Below are 24,955 nucleotides of genomic sequence, written 5' to 3'. Positions count from 1 at the left end.
GGGCGTATGTCTCACTATCGCTCATTGGCTGGATAGACCTTTTGTGCAGCCGCATCTGTATGGATGGATGGGAGGGCATGTCGGAGGGGGCAAGTGCATACAGGCGCACAGACCAATGGAGGATGGGCTACATGTCGACTCGGGTAACAAATCAGCACAGATCTTTTTGATCCTGGTATAGACTTTTTGACTGTCACGCTGACCAGTAGTCACCGGACACAGGTGCCGGTGCTTACTGGCCAATTAGTAAGTGCACTTACGCTATATATGCCAGATGCAACCAGTAACATAGTAACATAGTTAGTAAGGCCGAAAAAAGACATTTGTCCATCCAGTTCAGCCTATATTCCATCATAATAAATCCCCAGATCTACGTCCTTCTACAGAACCTAATAATTGTATAATACAATATTGTTCTGCTCCAGGAAGACATCCAGGCCTCTCTTGAACCCCTCGACTGAGTTCGCCATCACCACCTCCTCAGGCAAGCAATTCCAGATTCTCACTGCCCTAACAGTAAAGAATCCTCTTCTATGTTGGTGGAAAAACCTTCTCTCCTCCAGACGCAAAGAATGCCCCCTTGTGCCCGTCACCTTCCTTGGTATAAACAGATCCTCAGCGAAATATTTGTATTGTCCCCTTATATACTTATACATGGTTATTAGATCGCCCCTCAGTCGTCTTTTTTCTAGACTAAATAATCCTAATTTCGCTAATCTATCTGGGTATTGTAGTTCTCCCATCCCCTTTATTAATTTTGTTGCCCTCCTTTGTACTCTCTCTAGTTCCATTATATCCTTCATGAGCACCGGTGCCCAAAACTGGACACAGTACTCCATGTGCGGTCTAACTAGGGATTTGTACAGAGGCAGTATAATGCTCTCATCATGTGTATCCAGACCTCTCTTAATGCACCCCATGATCCTGTTTGCCTTGGCAGCTGCTGCCTGGCACTGGCTGCTCCAGGTAAGTTTATCATTAACTAGGATCCCCAAGTCCTTCTCCCTGTCAGATTTACCCAGTGGTTTCCCATTCAGTGTGTAATGGTGATATTGATTCCTTCTTCCCATGTGTATAACCTTACATTTATCATTGTTAAACCTCATCTGCCACCTTTCAGCCCAAGTTTCCAACTTATCCAGATCCATCTGTAGCAGAATACTATCTTCTCTTGTATTAACTGCTTTACATAGTTTTGTATCATCTGCAAATATCGATATTTTACTGTGTAAACCTTCTACCAGATCATTAATGAATATGTTGAAGAGAACAGGTCCCAATACTGACCCCTGCGGTACCCCACTGGTCACAGCGACCCAGTTAGAGACTATACCATTTATAACCACCCTCTGCTTTCTATCACTAAGCCAGTTACTAACCCATTTACACACATTTTCCCCCAGACCAAGCATTCTCATTTTGTGTACCAACCTCTTGTGCGGCACGGTATCAAACGCTTTGGAAAAATCGAGATATGCCACGTCCAATGACTCACCGTGGTCCAGCCTATAGCTTACCTCTTCATAAAAACTGATTAGATTGGTTTGACAGGAGCGATTTCTCATAAACCCATGCTGATATGGAGTTAAACAGTTATTCTCATTGAGATAATCCAGAATAACATCCCTCAGAAACCCTTCAAATATTTTACCAACAATAGAGGTTAGACTTACTGGCCTATAATTTCCAGGTTCACTTTTAGAGCCCTTTTTGAATATTGGCACCACATTTGCTATCACAATTACTTCCCCTGACGAAGCCACCAAGAGCGGCGATACGCGTAGGGAGTTGACAGACCCTACCTCCTGGTGAGTATTAATATATGGTCATTGCATTTTTATATTAGGCAGTACCAGCAGAGATCACTCTGGCGATACTAGTTACCAGCTAAATGTATTGTGCCACATGGTAATGCGCACCTATGCTTTCAAATTTGATATTAGAATATTGCATAGTGAATTTTCCAGTGGGACACTTGGCAGGATTTGCATTATTTATATATTGTATTTTATTTCTCTTTAGAATGCTAAATTTCATCTATTAATATATCTGGCCGGAGCCTTTCCTGCTGGTATCTGCTTGCACTAGATAGACTTACCTTGCATGTATATTCACGGAGGCATGTTTCCTAGGATTATTTTTCCTTAATGGTCTGTCTGTTCATTATGTCCCCATATCTAGAGGACGTGTACCACATGTGTACAGGCATATGTTTTATGCTGTGTTTTAAATGGTTATAAATGTTTTTAAAGTCAAGCACTGTGTGTTTTTTTTGGGTCTCAATAAAATTTTCATTATCCTATAGTACTGTGGCTCAGTGTGCACCGTTCTTTGCGCTTCTCTTTTCTTTCTCTGAGCATGGGAAACACCATAGGACGCCGGTAAAAGGCAAGCAAAAATGCAGTAAATCCGTAAACATTTTCATACCTGCTGAGGATTTGACTGACTCAGTTGAAGTCAATGGGTGAAAAACGCTGCAGAAACGTACAAAGAATTGACATGCTGCAGAAAAAAAAACACACTGCGCCCATTGCCGAGCAGAAAAAAATTGAGAAAATGCATCAAAAACACACTGTGTGCATATAGCCTTACTCCCCTGTACCCATAAAAGTGAATACTGCAGTGTTCTTAAATGCACACTACCCCTTTGTTTATATATTTATCATCTGGTTTGGGGATAAATAAATAACCCCTTTAAGACACAATCTCCATCTCTCACATCTTGGAAGCTGGCATCAGGATTTTGGGAAAGCAATATTTTTGCTGTAAGAAATATATTTAGTCATATTGGAATAATGCTCATTATTGTACTATTTACTACTAATAATCACGGAGAAAATCGAGTCTACATAGCCAATAAAATTAGATCAAAATTTATTTCTACAAAAAATGTAACGCCAATACATAACAAATTGACCAAACATATACTATAGTACAATACATGGGTTTTTAGAATCAATAGGTGATTAAGTCCACAGGTGTGAAAAACTGAGGCTGAAGAAAGGTCAGGACATGGTACATGGCCGAGTTTAAGGCAGGACAAATCACCATTATGGGTAACTATTGCTTTACTTAAATATGTTTTCACATTGATGTTGTGGGCAGCAATGGTGATCGTTGTACCATGTGTCATGGCGGTCAGCTTGAGCACATTTAGTTATATGGATATGATATGCTGCAGTCCATGGTGACATATTATATATTTAGCAGCTGCACCGCACATATGTATATGTCCTGACCTTTCTTCAGCCTCAGTTTTTCACACCTGTGGATTTAATCACCTATTGATTCTAAAAACCCATGTATTGTACTATAGTATATGTTTAGTCAATTTGTTATGTATTGGCGTTACATTTTTTGTATCAATAAATTTTGATCTAATTTTATTGGCTATGTAGACTCGATTTTCTCTGTGATTATTTATAGTATAGCGAGTGGCCTTGTATATGGGTGTACGGCATTATACTAGTGGTATTTCATTTGTGGAACTACTATTTACTACTGTTTATTAGCGCATGGGTTTCTGTCTCCAGCAGTAGTGTTATATTGCCAATAATAAATTGTTAAAAGTTCCTGCTCACTGTGTGTGTGTAGTCGGAGCACATTTAACTTTCACTTTACCAGCTGACAGACAAAATGCTAAGATCCTAAGTTATAAGAAACACCAGTTGTAAGCTGTGTTATCTTTGTTCCTGAATAAATATATATTCACTGCTGAACGCCTGGATGGTGCAGATTAATCCGCTGTCAGCAAGTCACATACCTGGATCTTCCCCGAGGCACAAAGCAGGATTATCAATACCCAATTTTGGGTTGAATGGAAACTTTCTAGAAGAATAAAACATAAAAGTATTATAAATTCCATGATCTATGCATAATGAGGTACAATAAAAACATAGAGAGGCTTTAATAAAGCATTTGTTCAAAGGGGTGTTCCGAAACTAAAATTTACAGAGGCTTGCAAAAGTATCCTCCCCCCCACATGATGAGAATCGTGGGTCCTGATGGTTACCATAGTGCCCTGAGGTCAAGTGATGACCCCAGGGTATGGTGGCCTGTGAGATCCAGCAATAAGCTTGCTATCACAGGCACAGTCAGTGAGACGCTGACAGTCTCATACACTGCTGTACATGTCCCACAGTAAAAAAAAAGTGGAAAAAAGTGGGAACAAAAGTTAAATAAAACACAAAAAACACACACAAATAATGAAAATCCATTTCACCATTCAAAACGCAGCGTTTATGATAAAATAAAAATAAACAAAAAAGCACATATAATTAATATTGCAGTGTCCAGATCGACCCGATCTATAAAACTGGCATGTTATTTATTCAGTTTGGCAAAAAAAAAATTTAATGCTTTTTTTTCCCATCATGCTGACTCACAAAAAAGTGAATAAAACGAGATCAAAAAGTTAAATGTAAAAAAATAAATGGTACAAATGAAAACGCCAAACTGTCCCTCAAAAACAAGCCCCAATATGGCTCATTCGGCAGAACAAAATAAAAAAGGTACAGCTTTCAGAATATGATGATTCAAAAACATATTCATTTTGCTAAAATATTGTTTTTAGTGTGTAAAAGTAGCAAGGCATAAGAAAACATAAATCTGGTATCACTGTAATCGTATAGACCTGATGAACAAATGGGTCTTATCACTTTTACCGCACAATGAACGGTGAAAAAAAATGTAAAATAAAAACAATAACTGAATTCCTGTTTTTGTTCATTCTGTGTCTGAAAAATCTGAATAAAAAGCGATCAAAAAATATTATGTGCCCCAAAATGGTACCAAAACAATTTGCAACTCATCACGCAAAAAATAAGCCCTCGTACAGCTCTGCTTGCTAAAATTTTTTTTAAAAAGTTACTGTTCTCAGAATATGGCGACAAAAAAACCCACTTTTTTATAACAAAGCATTTTTACTGTGTGATAGCAGCAAAACCTAAGGAAAAAAAAAGATATAAATCTGGGATCACTGTAGTCGCACTGACACGAAGATTTAATCCGCCTCATCACTTATACCGCGTGGGGAACCGCACAAAAATAAAAATAAGAACTACTCTTGTACTGCTATCTATTTGTTCCTTCTACCTCCGAAAAATCAGAATGTGGTTCGGCTCACATTTATCTTGATCTCTCCGCTGAGCGGTTACGTCAGGTTTTCCGTATAAATTCCCCAAAACCCCGATTCAGACAAAACCCAGGGTGGAACCACTCAGTTATGAGACCGATAGAGTTACTTTGGACTGGTCTGTGTTCCAGTGGTGTTCCATAACTGTAGGCATCTTTTTAGCGCACAAGTGTGGGTGACCACAGATCTGTGCACGCCTAAAAGATGGATACCACCAGAGTAGATACCAAACGGAGTACGAAGTGTTTCCATCTGCCCCATTATGGTGGGTGGTTCCATTGGGGGTTTTGTCTGAATCGCATTTTTGTGGGATTCATACAGAAACCCAGAGGTAAGTGCTCACCATTGAACACAATAATGTGATCCCAGCCTTATACTGGAAGTGATCAAAAATATCATGTACCCCAAAATGTTATTCATAAAAATCCTGCCGAAAACTAGCCCATACTCAGGTCCCTCAACTGTCATTGGAACTATAGGGGATTACCACGTTACTGCTAGAACAAAGACTCTGGTCGATCCCACACAAAATCAGGCCACCACTCAGGTCCCTCAACTCTCACTGGAACTATAGGGGATTCCCACATTACTGGTAGAACAAAGATTCTGGAAAAGCGACATGACTCCCACCCCATCAAATAAAATCCTGTGAATTCTTTGCTCCCAAATCCAAATGCCGTTTTTGCATTCAAAAAGTCAAACGGTGCTCCTTCCCTTACGAGCCCTGCCGTTTGCTTAAATAGTAGTAACTCCCACATATTGGGTATCTGCGTACTCAGTAGAGATTATACAACAAATTCTGAGGTCCATTTTCTCTGTTACCCTTGTGAAAACAAAGAAATTGGGGCAAAAATACATTTTTGTGGGTAAAATGTGATTTTTTTTTTAATTTTCACAGTACTATGTTATGAACTACTGTGAAGCACCTGGCTCTTCAGGGTGCTTACTTCTCATTCCTTATGGGGTCAAGTTAGAAAATGGGGTCACTTGTGGGGGGTTTCCACTGTTTAGGCACATCAGGGGCTCTCCAAACCCAACATGACATCCGCTCTCAATCCCAGCCATCAGAATCAAATGGCACTCCTTCCCTTCCGAGCCCTGCCATGAGCTCAAAGAGTGATTTTCCCCCACTTATGGGGAATTGGCATACTCAGGAGAAAACATTTTGCTTAAAAAAATTGTGCTGATGTAAAGTAGACATGTGGGAAATGTTATTTATTAACTATTTTGTGTGACATACAGTACAGACCAAAAGTTTGGACACACCTTCTCATTTGAAGATTTTTCTGTATTTTCATAACTATGAAAATTGTACATTCACACTGAAGGCATCAAAACTATGAATTAACACGTGTGTAATTATATACTTAACAAAAAAGTGTGAAACAACTGAAATTATGTCTTATATTCTAGGTTTTTCACAGTAGCCACCTTTTGCTTTGATGACTGCTTTGCACACTCTTGGCATTCTCTTGATGAGCTTCAAGAGGTAGTCACCGGGAATGGTTTTCACGTCACAGGTGTGCCCTGTCAGGTTTAATAAGTGGGATTTCTTGCCCTATAAATGGGATTGGGACCATCAGTTGTGTTGTGCAGAAGTCTGGTGGATACACAGCTGATAGTCCTACTGAATAAACTGTTAGAATTTGTTTTATGGCAAGAAAAAGCAGCTAAGTAAAGAAAAACGAGTGGCCATCATTACTTTAAGAAATGAAGGTCAGTAAGTTTGAAAAATTGGGAACACTTTGAAAGTGTCCCTAAGTGCAGTGGTAAAAACCATAAAGCGCTACAAAGAAATTGGCTCACATGAGGATCGCCCCAGGAAAGGAAGACCAAGAGTCACCTCTGCTTCTGAGGATAAGTTTATCCGAGTCACCAGCCTGAGAAATCACAGGTTAACAGCAGCTCAGATTAGAGACCAGGTCAATGCCACATAGAGTTCTAGCAGCAGGCACATCTCTACAACAACTGCTAAGAGGAGAATTTTTGCAGCAGGCCTTCATGGTAAAATAGCTGCTAGGAAACCACTACTAAGGACAGGCAACAAGCAGAAGAGACTTATTTGGGCTAAAGAACACAAGGAATGGACATTAGACCACTGGAAACCTGTGCTTTGGTCTGATGAGTCCAAATTTGAGATCTTTGGTTCCAACCACCGTGTCTTTGTGCGACGCAGAAAAGGTGAACGGATGGACTCTACATGCCTGGTTCCCACCGTGAAGCATGGAGGAGGAGGTGTGATGGTGTGGGGGTGCTTTGTTGGTGACACTGTTGGGGATTTATTAAAAATTGAAGGCATACTGAACCTGCATGGCTACCACAGCATCTTGCAGCGGCATGCTATTCCATCCGGTTTGCGTTTAGTTGGACCATCATTTATTTTTCAACAGGACAATGACCCCAAACACACCCCCAGGCTGTGAAAGGGCTATTTGACCAAGAAGGAGAGTGATGGGGTGCTACGCCAGATGACCTGGCCTCCACAGTATCCAGACCTGAACCCAATCGAGATGGTTTGGGGTGAGCTGGCCAACAAGTGCTAAGCATCTCTGGGAACTCCTTCAAGATTGTTGGAAGACCATTCCCGGTGACTATGTCTTGAAGCTCATCAAGAGAATGCCAAGAGTGTGCAAAGCAGTCATCAAAGCAAAAGGTGGCTACTTTGAAGAACCTAGAAAATAAGACATAATTTCAGTTGTTTCACACTTTTTTGTTAAGTATATAATTCCACATGTGTTAATTCATAGTTTTGATGCCTTCTGTGTGAATGTACAATTTTCATAGTCATGAAAATACAGAAAAATCTTTAAATGAAAAGGTGTGTCCAAACTTTTGGTCTGTACTGTATCTCTCTGATTTAAGGGCATAAGAATTACGTTTAAAAATTACTAAATGTTCAAAATTTTTGTCAAATTTCCGTATTTTTCACAAATAAACGCAAGTCGCATAGAATACATTTTACCACTAACATGAAGTGCAATATGTCACTAAAAAACATTCTCAGAATCAGTGGGATACGTTGAAGCGTTCTAGAGTTATAACGTCATAAAGTAACAGTGGTCAGAATTGTAAAATTTGGCTTGGTCATTAAAGTCAAAACTGGCTCATTCACTAAGGGGTTATGGGTTGCATCAGTTCATGTAAAGAACTTGCCTACAACTGAACGTTTGATTTCCTTTTTTTGTGAAGCTAACAACAATTAGGACAAAATAGCTTAAAATGAACCTGTCAGCAGGATTGTGCCGAGTAACCTACATACACTTTCAGGTCAGTGCCGTTATACTGATTAATGAGACCTGGTGATGAAATCCGTCTTGTGGTTGTTGTGTAATCTTTACTTGCATTTTTCAGTTAATGATATGCTCGTGCTCCGGGGCGGCCTGTGAGCGGGGCTGTGGGCGAGGCTTCATGTGGAGCTCTTCTAACATATTCATCTGTATGGCTTATGGCAGTCGTTACTGATCCCTCACTAACCTGCCCCCTTTTTTACATATTGCATAAAATTATGGTTTGAAAAAAAATTAAAAAACTTCACATTCATCAGGCAGGCGACGGCAACTATGCTGTAACATGATAAGGTAGATAATACGCCTGTTTTCATTTTATTTAAACTTGCATAGTATTGTTGTAAAATAATCTCTAGCAAAATGGCGCCAGCGGCGGCAAATGCGCAGTAGCATCTATCGGAACATTGATAGATGCAACTGAGCAGTCGCCGGCACCTTTTTGATGAAGATATATATTTTTTTAACAACAAACTACAGTATATGTCTAAATAAAATGAAAACCAGCATATTATCCACCTTATCATGTTACAGCGCAAGAAGCTTCGATCATCTGATCGCCTGTGCTACACAGAGTGGGGCTTCAGTCCCGCTATGTGTTGCTAAAATGCTCATCTCCTATGTGCACTTGCAACAGGGCAGCACTTGTAGCTGTCCAGAAATGACAACCACAGGGGTCTCCTACAGACCCTGAGTTGTCATGCCAACCCATCAGCGACCACGGTCATGTGACTGGGGCACCACTGGGCGAAGCCAATGACGCACTTTATGCAATCATGTTAAATGCGGCTGTCAGAGATTGACAGGAGCATTCAACATGGTAACAGCAGTGGGTGGATCGCCATGCCACCCATGGCTGTTAGGGGCATATGTCAGCTGAGGTGTCATCAGTGTGTTTGTTTTTACCATCATTCATCAGTGTTTTTCACGGATGAATAAAGATGTAAATGACAAAGCTTCTTCTATACTTTGCAATGTTAATCATGGACAGCACACAGATTGTACACTAACGGCATCCATGCGCTGTATGTGTTTTTCACGAGCACAGAGACTTGTATTGGTCCTTGGCATCCACGCTCTTGTAAGAGGTGCACAAAGACTAGCTGTGCCCATTTTCTCTGACCCGCGTTATACGTCCCTGACAAACTGGTGTGTTTAACATGCACTGCTGCTATATTGTATGTAACTGTTGAATGTTGTGTATAGTAAGATTATTGATGCCATGTACACATGTTATTTTCTAGGGATAGTGTAGTATTCAAATTAGCCCACTAGCGGGGGGCACAATAGCATAAGACAGCAATTGGATAAGATGATAGGAACTAGTTAAATTAGGTGGAGTCAACTGGAGTAAGCTAGAAGGATTTCCTGTATTGAGTTAGAAGGGCCTCAGAGCCCGTGCAGGGCAGTTGAGCCACGTAAAGGAGATCAGCTTGTCCAGGGCCTAAGGATAATGTTTGCCAAGAAGCAGAGGAATTCAGAGCAGCTGTGTCATGATGGCGGTCAGTTACTTAGGAAGACGCCTGCGTGTCTGGTGCGAAACGGACCGTGAACTCCTACAGTTAGTCAGACAAGGTGCTGCAGTAGCGGGGACAACGGTGCAACCCGGTGGTATTATTACAGAGAAGAGGGATAGCACAGGGACAGAATATGATGTGTCTTGTGAAGTAACCTGTGCTGTACATAATTGTGAACTGGATGAGCCGAGATTGGAAACAAGTATAAATGTTTGTTTCAAGTTTGAACTTGCCTTTGTCTCTCTTTATCTGGAATCTAAAGAAAGAATCCCCCAGTGGATCACAGAGGACCCAGATGGACAGGAAAGCGAACAAGAAGGTACGTTACCACTGGGACTGGAAGTGCAGTAACTGAGCCATGATGAAATTCAGCTAGAGGTAGGCATGTATATCAAGCTTGAATCAAGGCATTATTTTTGGTAGGTGACATAAACCGAGCCCACCTCACAGACTGTAATGGGTATGTGATCTAATCATGAAAAACAGAAAGGACATGTACGTGCAGCATGGATATCTTTATGAGGCCTAATACTAAGGCCCCTTTCACACTGCACTTTGTCCCACATTCATTGGTCCCATTGGGGCTTACGTCCAAACCCTCCATAAAATGGGATTTGGGCATATACGCCTACTGGAAGCGAACACTCAAACGCAGTCTGTAGTGTCTGAGTGTCCATCTCCAGAAGACGTATATGCCCAAAAATGATGCACGACAGAGCACACAGTGACTCTGTCGGCCCCATTACAGTCAATGTTGCATACTCCCGGAATGGTTTTGCATGGTGTTCGGACGCAAGCCCCGACGGGGCAAAGCACAGTGTGAAAGAGGTCTTAGTATTAGGCCTTACTATGATGTCCGTGCTGCACGTATGCATCCTATCTGTGTTTTTCATGAATAGAACACATACCCATTATAGTCTATGGGGGTGGGCACAACTAATGTCACCTACCAAAAATAATGACTTGACTCAAGCTCAGTATTGAAGCCTGCCTACGGCTGAATTTCATAATGGGGCAGTTACTGCACCCCCTATACATAGCGCAGTGTGAACGCACCCTAAGAAATATAATTAGCAAATATTTCATAATATAGTCTAAATTGCGTTCCAGGTAGCAAGTAAACTTAAAGTTCTGGCAGAGACATCATAGAAACCAATGGAAAACTGTTCCTGAAAAGTTTGGTGAATAGTTCTAGTACATTGGAACATAAATACGGTAATTACCACAGTTACCTTTTTAGTTTGTAACACAGATTTCCACTTCACATTTCTTATGTTTATGTTATCTTAATTATACAATATAAATTCAAGTGAACTGACTTACATGGTTAACTCGAGACCTTCCTCAATGCCTGCAAAAGAACATAGAAATACTTAGGTTACCCGCAATGCTGATATTTGTCAGAAACACAACTTTCACATACTAAAATAACGAAGACATGACAAAATCATTGCAATAAAAAAGTAACGACATAATAATCTCCAGTTTGTAAACCTGCTTCCTTCAGTTTATAAATCCAGCAATCTGCGTCTTATGTCCACTATGCAAACTACGTCACATTTTATATCTAGATTTAATTTAATATAAAACTTTAATCAAACTGTGTTTGATTTAAATCTATTTCTTAACATCATATGAAGTTGCCTTCCGCTTTAACCTCTTAAGGACCAAGCAATTAGACATTTTTGATCTTTCGCTTTTTTATCACCTTTCAACAAGTACCACCATTTTTTTTATCTTTCTACCGACATGGCATGAGGCCTTGCTTTTTGAGGGATGGTTTGTACTTTTGAATAACATCATCGATTTTACTATGTGGTCTACTGAAAAGCAGGAAAAAAAATTCTAGTGCAGGGAAATTACTAAAAAATAAATAAAAAAAAAGAATTCGGCAATAACTTTTGATGTTTTGTTTCTATGATGTTTGTTGTGCTGTAAAGATGAAATGGCGATATGATTCTACAGGTCAGTACGATTACGGCGATGTAAAACTTGTACTTTTTTTTTCATTTAATTTGTGGGAAAAAAAATTGCTTGTGCTGCCATTTTTTTTTCAAGACCCGAAATGTTTTCATTTTTCCGTCACTGGAGCTGTGTGAGGGGCGGGCCATCAATTTAAATGGCAATATATGCTCCTGAATCTACATTCACTAGCACAGCAGAACAGAAGGAGCAGGATAATTCGTTAAAACTTAACTTTTAATGACTATGGTAAAAGCACAGTAAAGAAATAAAGTATATACAATGAGAAAGTGCTCAGTGATACCAGTGCCAGGAATAAAAGTTTAGATCTCACACAGTTCTTGTAAAGGACCAGAGTCATATACCAGACCAGGAGAAGGTGGCCAAAGGTGTGACCGGTAACCTAATGTCCCCTATCATGCCAATATAACGCCTGCCCTGACAAGGGCTGCACCCAAGTGTGACTTATGAATCTGTGAAAAATACCCCAAAAGAATATGACTCTGGTCCATTCAAGAATTGGGTGACATCTAAACTTTTATTCCTGTCACTGGTATCACTGAGCAATTTATTATTGTATAGGGTGGAGCGCGGTAATTTGCTTTTTTGCACTGCATGCTGTGGCGGCACTGTCGGTCGAAGAGAGGGGAGAGTGGGTGTGGCTTACAGTGGCTGATGGGAGATTTGTTTTCCTCTGCCTTTCAGTTGCCATCATGCAGTGGACACGTGAGGAGAGGTCATTTTGTGTTGAAGCGTATTTTTCAAATGCCCACTCGATCATTGCAGTGCAGCGTGCTTTTCGTTTACAATTCGCTGTTCCTCCACACGGACGTGTTCCTGGATGGCAATCAATTGTAAATTGGGTGAATGCATTCAGAACAGCAGGGAATGTGTCATGTGTACGAAGGGGACCTGAGAGAAGGATTACAACACCACAAAACATCGAGAGAGTTAGAGCAGCAGTACTGCAATCTCCGAAACGCTCTGCTCGGAAGCAATCATTTGCTCTTGGCATTTCAAGACGTTCTCTCCACCGGATTCTTCATGATGAACTGAATTTTCACCCGTATAAAATGTGCGTGGTCCAACATTTGTCAGCATGGGACTATTTGACACGGCGGACCTCTTGTGAAGACATGTTAGCAACGATACCCCGTGACGCAATTGTGTTTTTTTTTGATGAGGCACATTTTCACCTCAGTGGGTGTGTAAACAAACAAAATATGCGTTACTGGAGTGAAACAAACCCCAGAGAAGTTCACGAGAGACCTCTGCATTCGGACCGCGTCACTGTGTGGTGCGCCATATCACGAGTAGGCATCATTGGTCCTTACTTTTTTCAGGATAATGGTCGTGCCATAACTGTGAACTCCGAACGGTACTTGTCTATGATACAGGATTATTTTCAGCCGGCTCTTTAGGCAATGGAACTAGAGGATACATGGTTCCAACAGGATGGTGCCACTGCACACACAGCGAGGGTTACCATGAATTGTTTGAGGCAAATGTTTCCTGGACGGCTTATCTCTTTGAGGGGAGATGTGAACTGGCCAGCACGCTCACCAGATTTAGCCCCATGCGATTTTTTCCTTTGGGGTTACCTGAAGTCTAAGGTGTATATCAACCGTCCCAACACCTTGGAAGACCTAAGGAACAATATTGAAGCTGAAATTGGCAGAATACCAGTGGACATGCTTGTTAGAGTTCATGAAAACTTCAGAAAACGTATGCAGCAGTGTGTGGATAGCGAAGGTCGACATTTGCCAGATACACTATTTAAAACCATGTAATTTAAAAATTCCATTACTGTTCAGTATAATTAAAATCTAAAATACATTTTTGTAATGATCATAATTTTTTTATTTCATTCCCAAATCAGCAAATTACCGCGCTCCACCCTGTATATACTTTATTTCTTTATGGTGTTTTTCGAGCATATTCATTAAAAGTAAGGTTTTAACGAATCATACTACTCCGTTTCTTGTGCTGCACTAGCAATCATCTTGTAGTAGACCACAACGTTTTTTGTGGAGTAGAGACGACTGAAAAAAAACACAATTTTGACCTTTTGTTTATTTTTGCCATCACAACTTTTATCGATCAGGTTAATTAATTTTATATTTTGATAGATCAGACTTTTATAGAAGCCTGTATGTTTATTTTGTGTAATATGTTTATTTTTAGTGGGGGACAGGAGGTACAGGCTGGTCTCATAGCTGTAATGTCATAGCAGTCACGGGGTGTTCATTAGACCCCTGGCTGTCATAACAACCCATCTTAAAGGGACACTGTCTCCTGAATTTAGAGGGAACAATCTTCAGCCATGGAGGCGGGGTTTTTGGGTGTTTGATTCACCCTTTCCTTACCCGCTGGCTGCATGCTGGCTGCAATATTTAATTGAAGTTCATTCTCTGTCCTCCGTAGTACATGCCTGCACAAGGCAATCTTGCCTTGCGCAGGCGTGTACTATGGAGGACAGAGAATGAACTTCAATCCAATATTGCAGCCAGCATGCAGCCAGCGGGTAAGGAAAGGGTGAATCAAACACCCAAAAACCCCGCCTCCATGGCTGAAGATTGTTCCCTCCAAATGCAGGTGACAGTGTCCCGTTAACCCCAAAATCATGTTATGTGGGGCTGATTGGTGACTGGAATCAATGGCACTCTAAATGCCACTGTCAGAGGTTTACAGCATTTAACTGTTGTGAATTCCACTCTTGGGCTCCCTCCGGTGGTTGTAAGTGGCACTTTTGTGAGTTCTGCTCTTGGGCTCCCTCCGGTGGTTTTAAGTGGAATGGCTGCTCCTTGGATTTAGCAGTCTGCAGCTGCTTACACTGATTGCCTTTCTGCTCGGCTATTTATGCCTGGCTCTTCCCTTCAGCCAGTGCCACTAGTCAATGGTTCCTGGTTGGACTCACATCTCTCTTGGATTTCCCTGATATCCTGACCAGTTCAGCAAAGATAAGTCCTTGCTTGGCTCTTTTCTGTCCACTTGTTGTGGACTTATTCGTTCTGTGCATTCTATGTTTTGTCCAGCTTGTCAGTATGGATTAATTCAGTTAAGCTGGAAGCTCTGGGAAGCAGATTTACCCTCCACACCTTTAGTCAGGTGTGGAGATTTTTGTAAACTCTGTGTGGATTTTTGTAGTTTTTAATACTGACCGCACAGTATTCTATCCTGTCCTATCTATCTAGCTAGACTGGCCTCCTGTGCTACATCCTGGTTTCATTCTGTGTATGTCTTTTCCCTCTCCACTCACAGTCATTACTTGTGGGGGGCTATCTATCCTTTGGGGATTTTCTCTGAGGCAAGATAGTTTTCCTGTTTCTATCTTTAGGGGTAGTTAATTCTCAGGCTGTGACGAGGTGCCTAGAGAGTGACAGGAGCATCCCACGGCTACTTCTAGTGTTGTGTTGAGCTTAGGGACTGCGGTCAGTACAGGTACCACCTCCTTCAGAGCTCGTCCCATGTTGCTCCTAAACCACCAGTTCATAACATTAACATGTTAACAGTAGCAGGCATCGCTCAGCTTCACCCGCGGATGTTAGAGACAGATGATGGCTGAATAACAGCCATTGTCTGCCGGAAATAGTGTGCGGCCAGCTCCCGAGTCCACTCCATACAACAGATCCAGACGAGCTCAGTACATGTACGGTGCTTGTTGTTAAAGGGTTAAGGGAGTTAAATAGATTTTGAAATATAAATATGGTAAATTGTAAGGGTTAATAACTGAAATTCAGAGTTGGACAGCAGACTCAATGCTTAGGGTTCAATGCCAACCATTCCACTTCTCACAAGTCAGATCTTAGTAATGAAAAAACTATCTAGATACTTTCAGAGTAGTTTAATATGGAAATAACATTGCATATGCAAAACTGAGGATGGCCTTCTAAAAAGTACTAAGCTATTTTCTTTTTGAATCAGATCATTTTTATTACAGAAAACCACTTTACAGACAGTTTTTTGTTTTCTTTTTCCAAACAGGAAGAGGAAACAATAACATAAGATATTGACATAGTTACAGATTAGTTCAATATTTAGGCAATATTTGCATTTTGTGTCTGCGTGTGTCACACTAAGCATGGAGTACAGAAAGAAGAGAACTATGTGAGGACTTAAGAACCAAAATTATTGAAAAATATCAACAATCTCAAGGTTATAAGTTCATATCCAGAGATCTTGATGTTCCTTTGTCCACAGTGCGCAACATAATCAAGAAGTTTACAGCCAATGGCACTGTAGCTAATCTACCTGGATGTGGACTGCAGAGAAAAATTGATGAAAGGTTGCAATGCAGGATAGTCCAGCTCAGGGGTCCCCAACTCCAGGCCTCGAGGGCCGCCAACAGTGCAGGTTTTCAGGATTTCTTTAGTATTGCATCGGTGGTAATGTGATCATCTGCACAGGTGATGATTCCAACCCCTGTGCAATACTAAGGAAATCCTGAAAACCTGCACTGCTGGCGGCCCTCGAGGCCTGGAGTTGGGGACCACTGGTCCAGCTGGTTTATAAGCAGCCCCAATTAAGTTCCAAAGAAATTCAAACTGCCCTGCAGGCTCAGGGTGAATCAGTGTCAGCGCAAACTATCCATCTCCAATTGAATGAAATGAAACTATCTAGCAGGAGACCCGGCCCTCCCCCCCCCCCCCCATTGCTGAATCAGAAACATAAAAAGCTAGACGGAAGTTTGCAAAAATGTACACGAGTAAACTAAAAAACGTTCTGTAAAGCATCTTGTGGACAGGTGAGACCAAGATAGAGCTGTTTGGTAAAACACATCATTCTACTGTTTACCAAAAATGGAATGAGGCCTTCAAAGAAAAGGACACAATACCTACAGTAAAATATGGTGGAAGTTCAAAGATGTTTTGGGGTTGTTTTGCTGCCTCTCCCACTTATGGAGAGATCTTAAAGATGCTGTTGGGAGAAGGCGCCCTTCAAATATGAGAAACCTAGAGGGAATAGCAAAAGAGTGGTCCAAAATTCCAGTTGAGAGGTCTAAGAAGCTTGTTGATGGTTATAGGTAGCAATTGATTGCCGTTATTTATTCCAAAGGGTGTGGAACCAAATATCAAGTTGACAGTGACAACAATTTTTTCCAGCCCTTTTTGAGGTTTTGTGTGAAATGATGTCTAATTTGCCTTTTTTTCTCCCTGTTTTTTGTGTTGTTCCAATACACAGAAAGGAAATAAATGTGTATAACAAAACATGTGTAATTGTAATAATTTTCTGGGAGATCTACTTCATTTTTGGAACTTCAAGGGTGCCAACACTTTCAGCCATGACTGTATTTGTTGTGGGGCTTACTTCTCTTCTTTCGTCTCCACTTTGTGTTTATACATACATCTTTTTCAGGTGGGTCCGCTCTAAAACCTGCCAACTAAAACACTCATTAGAATGAAAATAATAATTTTGATATAAAAATTACATGCTTTTTTCACTGTTTTTCACATGTATGTTCAGACTTCTGAGAAATTATTAACAGCTACACGTTTCAAAAGATGTTAAGTAATAGATATGAGCAAACTTGTTCAGAAAATGGAAAACCTCAAATTCGACTGAAACGTAGCTCATTTGAATTCGGGTTCGGATTCTCGACCATTTCCCTCAAAGTCGGCAAAATTCGGACACAGTTCGGTTAATTATCTTGTTTCCACTAATGTTTTTGTTAAGACTTTGGCTAGGATAGTTGTGCAGTATGATGATCAGAGGAACATGTTTTATGGGAGGTGGGGATGGGTAGAGATTTGAGGAACGGAGGATTGTTATTTATTTATTTTTAATTAGCTTAATGTGTGCAGATTTCGGAAGCCAATCAGGGTGCAGAAACCATCCACAGTGTTGAGACACAAGGGCTTCTGTCATTGCCAAAGTCACATGTCCCTCTCCATATAAAAAGTGGACATTTTGCTTTGTTGGCACATTTTGCCAGTGCAATAGTGCATAGAGGCTGCTCCTGCTGCTGAAGGCTGTCAGATAGCATCCTGTGTGAAATCAACCTTTCAGCATCTAACTAGTTTGTGCTAATAGTGTTGTGCATGCAGGAGTCCACATTTCCTAATCTAAATAGCTTGGTCTAATATTGTGTTGCAGTCAGGAGCTCATATTTCCTAATCAAAATCGTTTGGGCTAATATTCTTGAGCAGGCACCAGGCCACATTTCGCAATCAAAAAACATTTGGGCTAATGTTGTTGTGCAATCAGTAGGCCACATTTCCTAATCAAAATCGTTTGGGCTAATATTGTTGCACAGGTACTAGGCCACATTTCCTAATCAAGAACCATTGGGCTAATGTTGTTGTGCAGGCAGGAGGCCACATTTCCTAATCAAAATCATTTGGGCTAATATTGTTGTGAAGGCAGGAGGCCACATCATCTCTACTAAGCAATAAAAGAAGTGACCCATCCATTCTTTTGCTGTCCCATTTTGAAGACACTTTATACTTTATAATACAAGGAGATGGGAAGGATCAAAAAGCTGCGGACAGCTAAAAATGACGAAAAAGTGCCCAGGAGACAGCAAAAACAAACAAACAAAAGACTCATCAAGAAAAAAAAAACACCACATTTTCCTGAACAGCCTTCTTCTTGGAAAACTAGGCAGGTTAACATGCCTGAAAAAATGTAGCGTGCACATAACCTTCAAATGTTTCTCTTATGTGTGAAAGCTAATGGACAGACATGATCCCTCTTGTACACAGGCAGTGAAGTCATTACAGATGAGAACTAGAATTCTTGACGTGGCCTCTTCAGTCCAACAATAAACACTGGACATTAGAGCGATGTGCTGAGGGACAGCATTGGGTGCTATAACATGTGGAAACTAGTAATATCTAGACGCAGGAACATAAAAATATCAGTTAAAAACTTTGGGTAATTTAACATAGTAAATTAATATTCAAGCATCAGACCAGGTCTGGCACAATATGTCTTGCGTGCCACATCTGGTCCTTTGGCTGTTTGTTTCTCTCCGGCCCATGCACTGGGACAGCAAAACGGCTATATGCCCTCAGATGCCCTTTCCACCTCCGTCCAGATTTCACCAGTATCTGCATCTTCAGTAAGAAGATACTGGTGAATTTAATGGCGGAGGAGAGAACCATCTGCTTCTTCCTCCACCATTCAGTCTATGTAGCTCAGCGTCTCAATGCAGCAGGGTTGATTTTGTCATTAGATTTCACCTGCTGTAGAGCTTCATTTTGCAGAACAAAGACTAGAGCAGTGTGTCTTGGGAAATGGTGGCGGGGTCATAATGCGGGGGGGGGGGGTAGGGAATTATACTGTAGGGGTCATATTCTGTGTTTAGGGACTGTAAGAGCTAATACTGTGGGGATCATCATTCTGTGATTTGGGATCTGTGGAGGTCATCATTCTTCTGTGTTTGGGGACTGTGGGAAATTATACTATGTTGTGGGTTCTATAGGGGTCATCAAATTGAGTTTGGGAGGTGGGGGAGTCATCACTATGTTTGAGGGCCCTGGTGGATAATACTGTGTGGGGAGCAATAGGGACCATCATACTATGTATAGTGGGTTGTGAAGGCCAGCATACTATTTGTGAGCTGTGGTGACCATCATAATGTGTTGGGGCTATGGAGGATCATACTGTGAGGGTAATCACTCTGCATATAGGGAACTGTAGGGGATTATCATTATGTCTATGGGATTAAAGTTCTTTGGGGGCTGTGGGGGTCAACATACTGTGTTGAGAGGCTGTAGTGGCATCAAACCATGTATGGGGGCTGTGGGATTCCAGTATACTGCAGACCTGAGCAAAGTGCGTCCCGATACAGCCGTGGGGCTGGAAACCAGAGGTCCATGTAAGGAGGTGGCGGTGACCCTCACGTGCCTCCTCTCTCCTAGTCACTGTTCACATATTACATGCGGCACACCATGGTGTATTAATGAGAAATGTAACGTTTATTATTATTATTTATTTATACAGCACCATTAGTTCCATGGTGCTGTACATTAGACGGGGTTACATCAAAATACAAATATCACTTACAGTAATCAAAACTAACAATGACAGACTGATACAGAGGGGCGAGGACCCTGCCCTTGCGGGCTTACATCCTACAGGATTATGGGGAAGGAGACAGTAGGTCGGGGGTTGCAGTAGCTCTGATGGTGTTGAGGTGGCTGTGTGGTCATTACAGGCTGTAAGTTTCTTTGAAGAGATGGGTTTTCAGGTTCTGTTTGAAGCATCCAAATGTGGTGGATAACCGGACGTGTTGGGGCACAGAATTCCAGATGATGTTTATACATGTTTACTGATGTTTGTGTATTGTAATGTGATGCATTTGTTATATAATGTGTGTAAGCTAAGGAATGGTATAGGACCATAGGGGAACTAGAATAGAGGAAGGCATCATAGAGGAAAGGAATAGAATAGGATACCATGGAATAGACAGGAGTGTTAGTGAGATACAGGCAGCATAGGGGTTAAGCAGTTGGGAGGAGTTAGAGCAGGGCAGTGCAGAGCCACAGGAATTTCCTGATTAGATGCAGATGCCCGGGCAGCCTTCCCAAGGGCAGGTCGTGAGAGCAGAGTATTACAGGCCATGGGGATAAATCTGTTGTAGCAGTAAGGGGCCCCAGGCTGGGAGTCATGCAGGAGGTCACCAGCAAGAATAGAAGCCAACCCGAAAAAGATCTGGGATCTAAGACCAGGGCAGGATGAGCTGAGATGACGATTCTGGCATCTTTCCCAATTGGAACCGGACCAGGGACTGGTAGGAAGCTGGTGGGCCTGGAGCACAAGTGGCAGAGTGATTGTCCAGAAGAGGGACAGGGATTGTCCAATAGTCGATCAGAAATTGACCAAGAGTGAGACAGAGGCTGCTAGGATATAGACAGAGGCTGCAAAGATATAGACAGAGGCTGCAAGGATATAGACAGAGAGTGCAAGGATGTAGACAGAGTTGACAGGAAGAACCGAGTCTGCCCAGAAGGCAGGGAAAGATAAGAAGATGCCTCTGTGTTTAACTTATGCTGCCTGTGTGATGAATAGACTGCTGTCTACCCTGTTTCCCCGAAAATAAGACATCCTCAGAAAATAACATCTAGCTGTGGTTTTGTAGAACTGCTAAATAGAAGGCCTCCCCTTAAAGTAAGACCTAGCAAAGTTGTTTTTTGGTAGCATGCCCTCTAGAACACTAGAGCGTACAGTTGTGATTCTTTTTAACCCGCCGCCTTTGTCCCCTACCTTCACTGTCCATTGCAGGACATGAAGACCGGCCGCCATCCCCGATGTTCCGTTCTGCGGCCATCATTTGTAAAGGTGCAGACAAGGCATCAAGAGGCCTGCCGCCTTCCTCGTTGTCAACTGTGCCTGTAGTGGGCCGCTCGATCTGTTCCTGCTTCCGGGGCACACCACGCAACTATGGGGTCCCCCTCCTGCAATGACGCCACATGGATATTCCCCTGTACTGTGCATGGAGAGCGGCCATCCTATCCCCACGCAGAAAGGCAGCACCGGCAGCCTCTGCCCGCAGAGCAGGAGCACACCCTCGGGGACCCATGCACAGACAGCTCAGAGTTATGACGTGTGCAGGCGCTGCGGTCACCCGACCACGAGGGGGCAGAAGCGCTCATTATCCCCTACAGCATCAGACAAGTGTGTGAGGGGCCGTGCCCCAATAGTGATTGCAAGACCCCGATGTATAATGTGATGAACTACAGGTACCAGAGAGCCCTGTACATGTGTGGGAAGAAGAGAGTAAACTGTATTACAGTATTGGGTGTTAAAATTCAACATGTGAAAGCCATAATGTGTATTGTATGGGGCCTAATGTGTGTGGAGCCTATTGTGTTTGGAGCCTAATGTGTATGGGTCCTAATGTGTGTGGGGCCTAATGTGTATGGGGCCTAATGTGTATGGGGCCTAATGTGCGTGAGACCTAATGTGCGTGGGGCCTAATGTGCATGGAGCCTAATGTGTGTGGGAGCTCCTAATGTGCATGGGACCCAGCTTCGGACTGGAGCACCTTGGGCCCACCAGAGAAAGTCATTCTTGGGGCCCACTATGTAGCTACATAGAAATAAATACAAGACCACCAAATGTGCGGTAAAACATGCTAATATCAGGGTATAATATAAGGTAGTACACGTCTTAATTATGTAGCAGGGGTTGGGGTAGCCCCCTTATAGGAAATAAAGTAGCCCCCTCATAGGGTTCAATGTATCCCCCTCACAGAATATAATGCAGCCCCCTATAGAATGTAATGTAGCCCCACGTAGAATATAATGCAACCAGCCTCAGAGTATGATGTAGCCCCCTTAGAGTATAGTGCAACCCCCCTCATAAGGTATAATGCAGCCCCTTCATGGAATATAATGTAGCCCCCTCATAGGGTATCATGCTGCCCCCTCTCATAGGGTATCATGCAGCTCACCCTCATAGGGCATCATACAGCTCCCCCCATAGGGTATCATGCAGCTCACCCTCCCCATAGGGTATCAGGCAGCTTATTCCCCCCATAGGGCATCATGCAGCTTATTCCCCCCATAGGGTATCATGCAGCTCACCCTCCCCATAGGGTATCATGCAGCTCACTCCCCCCGAGGGCCGTATTTGCCACTAGACACTTGAGGGCACGTGCCTAGGGCGGGACGATGTGGGGGGCGGCACCTGAGCAAGGTTTTTTTATTTTTTTTATTTATTTAAGTCCTGTGTCACCTCCTGACCGACCGCCTCCCCCCCACCCTCCTTGAAGACTAAATACTCACCCTGCTCCAGTGATGCCTGGTCTCAGCGTCTGCAGCTCGTCCTGAGTGATCGGTCACGTGGTAACGCTCATTAAGGTCATGAATATGGGCATATTCATGACCTTAATGAGCGGTACCACATGATTGCTCACTCAGGAAGAAGGTGCTGCGCCGGGAGTTGGGACAGAGCTAGAGGGATGTTCGGCGCGGCCACGCGGCGTGGGAAAGGGGAGTATGAGGGACGGGGGACAGGGGACGGGGGATGAAGGAGGACGGTAAGCCAAGCCATGCAAGATGGGAGCAGGAGCAGGAGCGGGAGGGTTGAGAGATTATGCATACGGGGGGGAATATGAGCCATGCATACAGGAGGGGTGGGGGAATATGAGCCATGCATACAGGAGGGGGGGGGGAATATGAGCCATGCATACAGGGGGGGAATATGAGCCATGCATACAGGAGGGGGGAATATGAGCCATGCATACAGGAGTGGGGAATATGAGCCATGCATACAGGAGGGGGGGAATATGAGCCATGCATACAGGGGGGGAATATGAGCCATGAATACAGGTGGGGGAACTATGAGCCATGCATATGGGATGGGAGGGAGATGAGCCATGCATACAGGAGGGGGAGGAATATGAGCCATGCATACAGGAGGGAGGGAATATGAGCCATGCATACAGGGGGGGAAGGGAATATGGGCCATGCATACAGGTGGGGGGGAATATGAGCCATGCATATGGGATAAGCCATGAATACAGGGGGGGAATATGATCCATGCACACAGGAGGGGAGAATATGAGCCATGCATATGGGATGGGAGGGAGATGAGCCATGCACACAGGAGGGAGGGTATGAGCCATGCATACAGGAGGGGGGATATGAGCCATGCATATGGGATGGGAGGGAGATGAGCCATGCATACAGGAGGGGGGATATGAGCCTTGCATACAGGAGGGGGGAATATGAGCCATGCATATGGGATGGGAGGGAGATGAGCCATGCATACATGAGAGGGGATATGAGCCATGCATACAGGATGGGGGGAGATGAGCCATGCATACAAGATGGGAGGGGGGCTTTGTACAGTATTGAGCATCATGTGGGGTCAGTATACAGTATGGAGCATCATGTGTGGCCATTATACAGTATGGAGCATCATATATGGCCATTATACAATATGGAGCATCATGTGTGGCCATTATACAGTATGGAGCATCATGTGTGGCCATTATACAGTATTGAGCATCATGTGGAGTCATTATACAGTATGGAGCACTGTGTGGCCATTATACCGTATTGAGCATCATGTGTGGCCATTATACAGTATTGAGCATCATGTGTGGCCATTATACCGTATTGAGCATCATGTGTGGCCATTATACAGCATTGAGCATCATGTGTGGCTATTATACAGTATGGAGTATCATGTGGGACCATTATACAGTATTGAACATCATGTGGGGTCATTATACAGTATGGAGCATCATGTGTGGCCATTACACAGTATAGATCATCATGTGTGGCCAATGGCCATTATACAGTATTGAGCATCATGTGTGGCCATTATACAGTATTGAGCATCATGTGTGGCCATTATGCACTATGGAGCATCATGTGTGGCCATTATACAGTATTGAGCATCATGTGAGATCATTATACAGTATGGAGAACTGTGTGTGGCCCTTATACAGTATGGAGCATCATGTGTGGCTATTATACAGTATTGGGCATCATGTGTGGCCATTATACAGTATTTGGCATCATGTGTGGCCATTCTACAGTATGGAGCATCATGTGTGGCCATTATACAGTATTGAGCATCATGTGTGGCCATTATACAGTATTGAGCATCATGTGGGATCATTATACAGTATGGAGAACTGTGTGAGGCCATTATAGAGTATGGAGCATCATGTGTGGTCATTATACAGTATTGAGCATCATGTGTGGCCATTATACAGTATTGGGCATCATGTGTGGCCATTATACAGTATGGAACATCATGTGTGGCCATTATACAGTATTAAGCATCATGTGTGGCCATTATACAGTATTGAGCATCATGTGGGATCATTATACAGTATGGAGAACGGTGTGTGGCCATTATATAGTATGGAGCATCATGTGTGGCCGTTATACAGTATTGAGCATCATGTGTGACCATTATACAGTATTGGGCATCATGTGTGGCCATTATACAGTATGGAGCATCATGTGTGGCCATTATACAGTATTGAGCATCATGTGTGGCCATTATACAGTATTGAGCATCATGTGTGGCCATTATACAGCATGGAGCACTTTGTGGCCATATTTTTTTGGTTATAATTATTGTATATGAAACAG

At 42.7% G+C, this 24,955-nt stretch overlaps 1 protein-coding gene across 3 annotated transcripts in view; it reads right to left on the bottom strand.

Moving 5' to 3' along the window:
- The window catches only part of NHERF4 (NHERF family PDZ scaffold protein 4), a 110,818-nt gene that overhangs the window by 60,451 nt on the left and 25,412 nt on the right, over nt 1–24,955 (bottom strand). For all 3 annotated transcript variants that reach the window (XM_069741198.1, XM_069741201.1, XM_069741199.1), the window contains exons 2-3: nt 11,259–11,286; nt 3,764–3,828 (exon numbers count right to left, since the gene is read on the bottom strand). In XM_069741198.1, the coding sequence (XP_069597299.1) occupies nt 3,764–3,828; nt 11,259–11,286 (93 nt within the window). The remainder of the gene's footprint in view (nt 1–3,763; nt 3,829–11,258; nt 11,287–24,955) is intronic.

This window comes from Ranitomeya imitator, chromosome 10 (genome assembly GCF_032444005.1).
Source record: "Ranitomeya imitator isolate aRanImi1 chromosome 10, aRanImi1.pri, whole genome shotgun sequence".
Lineage (NCBI taxonomy): Eukaryota > Metazoa > Chordata > Amphibia > Anura > Dendrobatidae > Ranitomeya > Ranitomeya imitator.
Note: the sequence above shows the minus strand (reverse complement) of the source record. Positions and strands in the feature narration are given on the sequence as shown.